This window comes from Neltuma alba, unplaced genomic scaffold, assembly GCF_004799145.2.
Source record: "Neltuma alba isolate B1F8T4 unplaced genomic scaffold, ASM479914v2 tig00008091_pilon, whole genome shotgun sequence".
Classification (NCBI taxonomy): Eukaryota; Viridiplantae; Streptophyta; class Magnoliopsida; order Fabales; family Fabaceae; genus Neltuma; species Neltuma alba.
The window spans coordinates 68,917-79,414 of NW_021634944.1; the positions used below are offsets into that span (position 1 = coordinate 68,917).

The window sequence follows — 10,498 nt, forward strand, 5'->3', positions numbered from 1 at the left end:
ATTTTAATAAATGAGTATTATCTTTTCTAAGATATCCTTATTAATCATAGGTATAAGTTGCCTTTTATGAAAATATTTTAAAATTTGCAATCACTATAGGTCCTTCATAGAGAAAATAAATAAATATTAGAAATAGAGTCGATTAAAATCTTATATGTAGAACTAAATTAAATTTGTAACTAGCTTTTATACTATGAAGCAGAGTTACTACTTACCAAGAGTTACTACTTACCAATCCTAAATATAAAATTTAACTAATTTATAGATATTAAAAAGTTAATTAAATTAATCATTTAAAAATTATATATTAATTTTTTAAAATATTTTTTTAATTATTTGTATTGAAATTACCTATGCGATGAAAATTTTTTAAACTTACATAATTTACAGGATAGTTTGGAAAAAATTATATTTAGATATGAAAAGAAAGAGAAATATAGGACAAATTTACTACTTTACGTTAATTGAAATATTGAATAGAAGTAATTGAGAAGAAAAAAAGAAAAAGAAAAAGAAAAGAAAAAAGGAGTGAGTGGGGCTCGGGGAACGTGATGACGCACTCGAGCTTGGGACATCCCTAACCCCATATAAATAGCCACTGCTTCTTGATTCGTTCTCAATTGTTTTCCACATCCTCCCGACAGACCACGCAGATCACAAACACACCATTTTCTTCCACTTTCTCTTTTGAATCCCTCATCCCCTCTCTCTCCCCGAAATGGCCGATCAGCTCACCGACGACCAGATCTCCGAGTTCAAGGAAGCCTTCAGCCTATTCGACAAGGATGGCGATGGTCTCATTTCTCAGATCCTTTCTTTATTTCATGTTTTTCTGTCTTTGCTTTCATTTTCTCGGGTGTTTTCTTTATCTTACTGCATAATTTTGCTTTGTGTTCTCCTTAGATCTGGTTGCGATTGACCTGCCGTTATGTATGTCGAATTTGCTCCCTGGCCTTTTGAAATTGACATAATCTGCGGGATCTAGGGTTCCTTCTTGTTTGACTTTTCGCTTTTGATTTGAGTTTGTCTATTTGTGGTGTGTGATTGTTGATGTGATGAATGTCTGTATTCTCTGATTCTATGCCTACGAAATTCTTTCACTCTCGCATTTCTTTTTAATCTCCGCGAGAGATTTGATTTAGCCTTGTGATGCGATCAGACGGCTTTTGCTGATGATCAAGTTGTTGCTCCTGATTTACGACAGTCCAATACGGAAAGGGCCTTCTAAGTTTAATGCATTGGATCAGCATTTTGTTTTCTTTTTCTATGGCATGTGCTGGTATTTCTGAGATGAAATAGCCCTGTCAATGACATTTGGATTGGACTTTTATGATTAGTCGATCTATGACTGTTAGTGTCATCCTGTTTATGAGAATTGTCATACTTCTGATCCGAAGGAGGATCTTTCTAATTGAATTCTGGCCAGCGTTACTGAATCTGCTAGGTAACAATTTGGCGAGAGCTTTTTCCTCTGGGGTTGGTGCTTGGGTTCAAGAATTATGTCCATTCATTTGAAAATGGTCGTCAAATGTAGTGTTTTCCAAGGAATTAGCTGTCGTATGGAGACTGACTAATTTGTTAGCTCTAGTGCTTAGTTAGCCGGTACTTGATTTAACAGCAGAAATGAGACAATTGGTTGTTTAGTGCGCACCTGCGTTGAAATGCCCCAATGGGCAATGACTTCCTTATATAGTCATTTACTGTTGGTCGTGAAAATGATGTCCATATCATTGACCAATGGTCATTAATCTCTATTATGTGGTTGCTTATAGCTTATAGGTAGACCTTCTCAACGAAGCTTCCTCTGAATAAGATTCCAATGAAAATATAACATGTGATAGTAATTCTGAAATTTATTAATTTATTAATATTCTGCAGGCTGTATCACTACCAAGGAACTTGGGACTGTGATGAGATCACTTGGGCAGAACCCAACTGAGGCTGAGCTTCAGGACATGATAAATGAGGTTGATGCTGATGGAAACGGTACCATTGATTTCCCAGAGTTCCTCAACCTTATGGCTCGGAAGATGAAAGATACTGATTCAGAGGAGGAGCTGAAGGAAGCTTTCCGTGTATTTGACAAGGACCAGAATGGGTTCATTTCTGCAGCCGAGCTCCGCCATGTTATGACAAATCTTGGCGAGAAGCTGACAGATGAAGAAGTTGATGAGATGATCCGCGAGGCTGATGTTGATGGTGATGGTCAGATCAACTACGAGGAGTTTGTCAAGGTCATGATGGCCAAGTGAGGGACCAATAGGCCAAAATTTGAAAAGAATTCTATTTATATTAGGATATCTTTATTTGGGGTGTCATTAGCGTATTTTTGGTCGGTTGGTTGGCTGTCTTTTCCTGTTTGCTGACATTAGTATCCTTATCCTACTTGTTTGCTCTGCACCTTCCCCCTTTGTTCTGTTCAGTAGGTTGGCTTAGCTTTGTTCCACCATGTATTGCTTTCTACTCTTTTTTGGTCATTATGAACCTTAAAAATTGGATGCAATTTGTGTTGTTGCTTCTGGGTGACTAGTCTTGTTAATATTTACTTATGTTGTCATATCATAGTTTCTTCTGGTCACTTGGTCTTGAACTAGAAGGATCAGGTTGTATCGTGAATAAACTAATAAACTAATAGATAGATGTTGACGTGGGAGGGAAACCGACCTGGTGTTTATTTCTTTTTCTGCATTCCCCCGTCTTTTGCATCTCTTACTACTTTCTCTAGTCCATAATATAAAACTTCTTTGACCCAACGACACAATTTAAGAGCAATTAAAAAAAATGGTATTCCAGATAAATTGACGCTTAATTGCATGAAGGGTATTTTGAAAAGGTACAACATGCGAAGTGCAATTGGAGGATGTGGATCCGATCATAGTGCTGTTCAGTAATATAATTGGATTGGGCAAAAACCTAAATCGGGTGGTCCCTGAAAATGCATTGTGCACTTCAAGCCTTGGGCTTTATTCTAGAAGTATCGGCAATGTCGCCCTGGATGAGGCATTGTTTGGGAAAAAGAAAAAAACTGTAACCCTATGCATTAATGGGCAAAAGCCACAAATCACGATCACCTATGCAGTTTTGGTCTCATCTGCAGTAGTCATATGATTTATAAATTCTCAACTATATAAATCATCTCAAATTCTATATAATTCATGAGCTTATTTAGTCTGATAATATCTCCCTGATGCTTTGTATGAGTTTCAAATAACGAAGTCTGTATATTAAGAAATTAGTTAAAAATAATAAATATGTTAGAAATGTATTTCTTTCTCTAAATATACTCTTATTTAAAGAGAATGTATGAGAAAAATGAGAGAAGAAGTGGGAACAAGTGATGTTTAAACAATTTTTTTTCCCTAAATATACTACTATCTATACTCCCTTTGGTCTTTTTTATAAGCTACAATATTTTCAATGGGTCTTGTTCTTTTTATGGACTACACTTTAGAGATGTTTAAATATTTAATGTATTTTTTTTTTTCATTTTACATATAAAAGAAGTCCATTTCATTAATTAATCATATTAAGAAATAAAATTAAAACCTCTCATAAAGGATCCTCAAAACTATGTTGCATAGATAATTAAGTAGCTTTCATATTACAATCTTTTTAAATTGAGATTATGTCATCATCTCTTCTACATGAATTTGTAGAAATGGAACCAAGACTTAAGTATGACTGCTAGAATCGAAAAGTATATATGGTACAAAATTCTTAAAAATCTTGGGGCGCTTTAAATATATAATGCCTGCAATTTGTTTTTATTCTTTAAGATGTAAAAGTTGAAGATGATTTCCAGCCCAAAATACCAACGAAGCATTCTTTTAATTTTATTCGTGGAACGTTCTAGTATTTGATTTTTGTTGTTACTCCCTCATCCCATAAATGTATGAACTAGCTGAAAAGTGTATTTTCATTTAAAATGTAACACTTTAATTTATTTTGTTTTTTAAATTTATAATTTTTTTTTCAAATTATTCTTATTATTAGATCAATGGGGGTAATGATTAAAAGGATATTTTAGATAACCTAATACATATTTATTATAAATAATTAAATTAGTTATTTTTTTAATATATACAAGTTAGTTATCTAGTTCTTATATTTAGAATTGGAGTATTTTAGTTTTTAGGAGGTTATAAATATTCCATATACGTATTGACATTTTAGCAGGAGTATAATCTTTTTTTAATTGACTTGTGCTATATAATCAACAACTTTTGCCCTTGAATCAACAAAGATAATGCGCATCCAAACGATTGCTCACCATCAACTATATTCACAAGTCCTTTATTCCTATTCCTACTGATCTTACTTATTCATCTATTATAACCTAGCATGAAATTTTATCATTGCTTCATATTTTTTCCCATACTTTAATCAAAGTTGTGTTCTTATCTTCTTTTCTTAGGATGTTTAGCAATTCTTTCTGCACTTTAACTTATTGTATTGTTTAAAACTCTTTTTTCTTAATATCATTGTGTCTTATCCGGGGGGGGGGGGACAAGATAAGACTTAAGAATAAGAGATGAGATGACTATCTATAGAAACTTTGATTTTTGCTTTTTTAAATGTTTTGTTTCCATTTTTTACCTCCTTTCTTATGGTTTGAGGATGAAACTTGATCCCCCCTCTCCCAATCCACCTCCTTTTCCTTTTATAATAATTGCCAACCCATTTGCTTGGTCTATTAACATGCCCTGTATTTTTTATATGACTTGTATTTATGTGGTTAACAAAATGAGGAGAAAAAGTGAGAAACATTCTAATGATCACAAATACAAGTGGATTCAGCATTATACCTTGAAAGAATTGATGAAACTAAGTTGTGAGCCCATACGCCGCGTGGATTCTGAAAACGTGACATTATATTACATATATTGATTTTTAAACCATAAAAAAATATTTTTAGTCATTCATTCATCAAATTTTTCCGAATTTTAAAAGGGTCAAAACTGAGTTGAAAATTGTTAAATTAAAGATAATGTCATTGGAGACTTGCAAGATTTTCAAACTTACAGCAAATAGCAAAAACCTCAACTTTGAAAATTGGCAATATGTCAATCACCATGAAGGAGCATAGCCATTGACACACCAAAATTAGGATTATTATATTTATACATGAATTATTCTGATAAGTTGAGAAATAGAAAAACATGATTATATATAAAATCCACATTTCAATCACTACATCCATCTATTGTTTCCTGTCTACCCAAAATGCATCATGTACATTCTCTTGTATGAATGTAGGATATCACAAAACCTTAAAGCTTAAAGCTGATGTATGCTTTTATCTTTACAGGCTGAAGCTACCCAAAAAAGAAAGGAAAAGAAAGAAAGAAGAGAATGAAACATAAAGAAAGGGATGTTAAATCCGTTGTATGTTTACTTTTGCACACTTTGTGGTTTGTAGAGGACCACTGTCACATACTTGGACTGGAACCTGTGGGTCAATCCAAGGGCAACAACAGACTGGGAGGCCGAGTATTTATGAGTGAAGACATGGTTTAGGACCACATGTTGAGGCTTGGAGTTCGAAGGGCTACCTACAATTGAGTTCTCTTTATTTAGGACAGTCAGGTGTAGCTGTGAAGGAACCGCCATTGGCTCTTTTGCAAAGTCTTCATCGGTTAGGGATGATTGACCATAGCTGGAGTCTGGAGATGGTGGAGCCTCAAATTCACTCACGCATTTGGGGTTTTCAGGCACGTAATCCTGCATGAAACAAAAGAAAGAACAATTCATGTCTAGATATACAAAAACAGAATATTCAGGACAGGGTAATAAGAACACACTTATCATAATCCGGAGAAGTCATGATGGGATAAAGATTACATTAATTATTGGTTTAATATGTATAGAAATCATATAGAAGGATGGACTTTATTTGCAAAACAGAAAGTTCAAAAAAATAATTCACTGTTATTTCATAAAGGGAAGAAAACGGAAGGCAAAAAATGATGCTTACATTAACATTGAGAAGATTGTAGATGTGGCCCATCTCATTAGCTACATGAGGAAGCTCTGGAAGATATCTAGGTTGGCCATCAACAATGAATTTGTAGTGATATATGCCCAATGGCAGGACCATTAGAACTGAGAAATCCTTGCCAGACCTCTGCAGTATCTTCCTGCGAGTAATACAAATGCACTTATGCTATAAAGTTCATTACTGAACATTTGCAACTATAATTACTTCCACGTTACAAACAATGAAGTTGGCATTACCAAAGTGAAAGTGAAAGATTCTAACCTATGCGCCCAATTATCCCAAGATCCCTCGACACAAACATGGCTACCACCATAATGCCATGTTATTATGACAGGAATTTGTCGCTCTTGAGGTTGATCAACAATTCCATGGGGGGTTTCATTCTTCCGTAAATGACTGAGAATAGGAGAGACGTTACCTCTAGGTGAAGGGGCAACAGCAACCTACAAAGAAAGACACTGATGATAAGTTGATAACAACGCATTTTTTCCAATATAAAAATTTAGAAAATAACATGTTTTTGGTGTTTCTTGATGGGCTAAGACATGAAAAGCCCAAAAGATGTAGCGACATATATAGATGTTGATATACACATATCACACACATAAACTGCTAGCAGGCACATTAGCCATTTCCATGAAGGAAAATGTAAAGTCAACTAGAACAGCAGCACATAAACATATTGCATACTACGATATATAACCTACGATCATAAGTTGAATCTTTAAAAAACTTCCATTTAAGTCGTATCATCTTATCCCCTAAGCTCAGCAAAGTTAATTCCAAAATCCATTTCAACCTTGTCATTCAATGCACAAGAGTTTCTCCAAAGCACATAACATTAAAGTCACAAGAACAGTAAGGCCAATAATTGAAAAAGCTTAGTTATAACGACATTCGTAAAGTCTTCTCTATGCAATCATATCACCTTCAAGTCAACATAGTTTCACGTATGCAAACTTTCATTAGACAATAGCGGGCCTTTCAATTAAAAAAAAAAAAAAAAAGAACTTGAACAGAGAGAATCAGATTTAGGACTTTCAAATCATCTTCCCATTGCAATATAAATAATAGAATAGAGGAACGTCTCAAAATCAGCATCTTTGAGCCTATTATGCGAGCAAAAGTATTTGTAGAGCTATGCTTGCACAAAAGGTAAGACCACAAGCAACCAATATAATCAGGAAAATAAAAACAGACAAGAGACAGAAAAGTTGAGACAACTGCCAGAAATATCATATCCTTTTTGATATTAGGGCCTCTAAAACCAAATGGAGGCTACGCAAAAAAGTAAACCAAGCTGAAATCCCTTCACCCATAACACACAGGCAGAGTGAGTGTGCAGGAAAAACAAATACGATGCTGGAGTAGAATTTAACCAATTCAAGCAAAATCAAAAATGAAATCATTCTTAAATAAGAAAGATATTTAATATTTCAAGGACATTAATTCTTACAAAATTTAATACCTATACAAAGTAATGTAATCGATTTTTCACAGATAATCATATTAATAAAGGATACGAGTATTCAATGATAAAGAAGCCATGCCTTCATGGCCAACCTTAGCAATGAACTTAAAAAGGCTGACAGAATCCAATTCCTAATAATTCCCAGAATTGAGAGTTTTCATCTTTATTTCTGTTTTCTGATGCAGCCGTACAAGCATCCAATAATTTAATTGTATTGTTTTTATAACTGAGGAAACGAACTGGCCAATATTTCAAGTAATTCAAGGGAATATGACAAACAGCTGGAGTTGCAAAGAACTGCATCCCACATTTGTGCAACAATAAGAAAGGCTACTGATACAATCCGTTAGAAAATAACCACTCATCTGCTGTTGTGGCTGCATGTCAGTTTGACAGAAAAAGTTAAGCACAGTTTCTGAGAGAAGATATGTATAAATAACACTAATTGCAATACATTTAGGAACTACTATTCCCAGATTGAATTCTAAATCAATCATGCTTTGTTACTGCATAAATTACCTTGCAACGATGCCATCTAATGCAGGGCAATACTATTGTCTTTCAAATCCTCACTCAGACATTGAAATTTATCCCTTGTCTTAAATGGTTCATTTTGAAAGCACTCATAAAAATGAGAAATAGAGAACTGTTTTAATTATTATTAGTATTGTGGATGCAAATACATGTGAGTTGCCATCCCATGCAAGGAGCAAGACAACACATTCATTAGTAAAAGCGGGTTACTAAATTAGCAATTGGCTTTTACTTTCCAGTTTTCAGCATTCACGGTATCATAAGCAGGGAATGACGCGAGTTCTACTCGCTGGTATCAACAAGAGCAAACAGCTATGCTGCAAAGCAATACCCATCAGGCCATCACATTGGATTTTACCATAGTAATTAAGGCACAAAATTTATTATGAAAACAATAGTTTTGAAAAGTAAATTTTTTGTTTCCGGCTATACCCTGAGAAGCTAAAATAAATAATGAAACAATGAATGACTTGTAAGAGAAACTGAAAATTTTTCATAATTTGGGCCTAAAAAATGTAATTGGAATCAGCAGATGTGTCATATAATGAGGGGAAGGAAATATGCTGACTTCAATTAATCATCCATGCTAAAATTTGTTTTTAAAAATGACTCCCACCTTGGAAAATGGAAAGTTTGAATGTTAATGAGTTCCTTTTAATTCGCTAGAAAATGATTTTTCTGCTCCCAACAGCCCCAAAACCTGAAAATTTGCACAATTGTTCGGAAGATTATGCTCTACACAGAGAGATTAGGGAGGGGAAATGCACATTGTTTAAAAGACTATACTCTTCTTAGCATAGAGATTATAAAGGATAAAGACCTGGCAAACACTTGTAAAATTTATATGTAGTTATTCATTCACTTTTAAAGATGAGGAGAAAACTAAAAGATGACGAGTTTGAACTGCTTTTATATATGTATGTATGTATGTATGTATGTATATATAATCACATTATATATTAGGAAATTGAAATAAGAAATCACTGACACCATAAGAAAATAAGCAAAAATCATATAGTGAATAGACAGTAAATCTGCTTATAAATAAGAATCCTACAAGAGTGGTTGGGGAAAGAGAGAAAGGTTAACTGGGGAACAAAAGTTCCTTGTCGAGTTCTCCTCATTGCAATGGATACTTGTAAAATAAACCATGTTAGGCAGTATTTTGTAGGCAGCATTTCTCATCTAGATTGGTAATATAGAGCGAAGAACATATACATAATTCCAGAAGTTCTTAACACTCAGAACCAAACCAAGGTTGCGGAACTATGACGACAGATGACAAAAATTCTGCAAATGGCCAGCAGTCTAAAGTGACAAGTTCCCAAGATTTACAGTGTTTCTGCTCTTATACTCTTTCAGAATTTTGATAACTCCATCCCATACATCCAATCAAAATTTCAAAACTGAGCCGCACTATTTTCAATCATCATCATGCTTATTATATAGAAAAGTCACGTTCGTCAGAATTATAGGGTATAAGCAACAGAACTCCCAGCACGGTTAGATTTTTGTGCATGTGTTTTTCCAAAAGATCTTGATACAAAGTTTGAAGATTTGACTTCCAAACAAATGTCCCTTTACACTGGTTATTAATCTCCCTCTAAGGCCTCCACCCCCAGGCGGGCGCGCGCACACACACAAACTTAATATAATTGAACGGAGTTACTGAACCAAACAGAGCATCTACGACCTACGAACCATATAATAAGGTAAAAGAAGCTCCTCCAAACATAACTTAACCAAATCCTTCCTGCACCTTCACAAGAATTGAGAATCACTGGGAAGGAGGCACACAATATCAGTTACACCGGTGAAAGGCCACAGAAATAGTGGATTAACAAAAACCAAACTCCATAGCCAACCAATTATCCATAAAAATGTACTAGCACACGCATTTAAAGTAAAAACATGCATTACTCGCATGCAAATAAAAACGACACCTCAGAAATTGAAAGTAGTAACCGGAAGAGCACTGAACTAAAAGGATGGAACCTGAGGAACGGAAAAGATCGGCGACCTCGACTGCGGAGCACCACAGCAGGTCGAACCGGAGGCGGAGAATCCAACAGGAAATTCCCACGGAGGCCAGGATCAGCAGCGGAATATCGATGAACATCCTTGTCAGCATGTCCAACTTCTCTTCCGTTAGCGTTTCCCATGGAAATTCTACAGAAAGCTCCCTCTTCAGGTTCAAAGCAAGGCGACAACGACACAGCACAGAACTTTGAGGTTGGAGTTGGAGGAGTTGAGTCCGTTTGTGGGAATGTGAAGCAGAAGTGGCGGAAGAAGTAGAAGACGACGATGGCTGTAATAAACGACAGTCAAGGAGTTTCAAAAGAAGGATGAAAACGCGTGCTGAAGTGGAGGGAACCGCTCTCTTCAGGTCTGCCATGGATGGAGAGCAGAGAGGAGAGAGCAGATACTGCTCTGCTCAAGAAAGGAAACTGAGCTTCAGAAATTTTGGCTCCCTCTTTTATTTTTATTTCTATTTT

The 10,498-nt window shown here is 35.1% G+C and overlaps 2 protein-coding genes across 2 annotated transcripts; one reads left to right on the forward strand and one right to left on the reverse strand.

Moving 5' to 3' along the window:
- The first annotated feature begins 622 nt into the window (after positions 1 to 622).
- LOC114753712 (calmodulin-7) lies at positions 623 to 2,559 on the forward strand. Its single transcript, XM_028942423.1, has 2 exons — positions 623 to 794; positions 1,879 to 2,559. Exons 1-2 carry the CDS (start codon positions 719 to 721, stop codon positions 2,250 to 2,252), a joined length of 450 nt encoding a protein of 149 aa, XP_028798256.1. The 5' UTR covers positions 623 to 718; the 3' UTR covers positions 2,253 to 2,559.
- A 2,591-nt stretch (positions 2,560 to 5,150) lies between these two features.
- Positions 5,151 to 10,094, reverse strand: LOC114753715 (SNF1-related protein kinase regulatory subunit beta-1-like; the record flags this gene model as incomplete). The annotated part of the gene is made up of 4 exons (XM_028942428.1): positions 5,151 to 5,721; positions 5,975 to 6,137; positions 6,260 to 6,441; positions 9,999 to 10,094. Coding segments are annotated over 4 exons (771 nt in total), but the record flags the coding sequence as incomplete, so codon positions are not given.
- Positions 10,095 to 10,498: the final 404 nt, after the last annotated feature.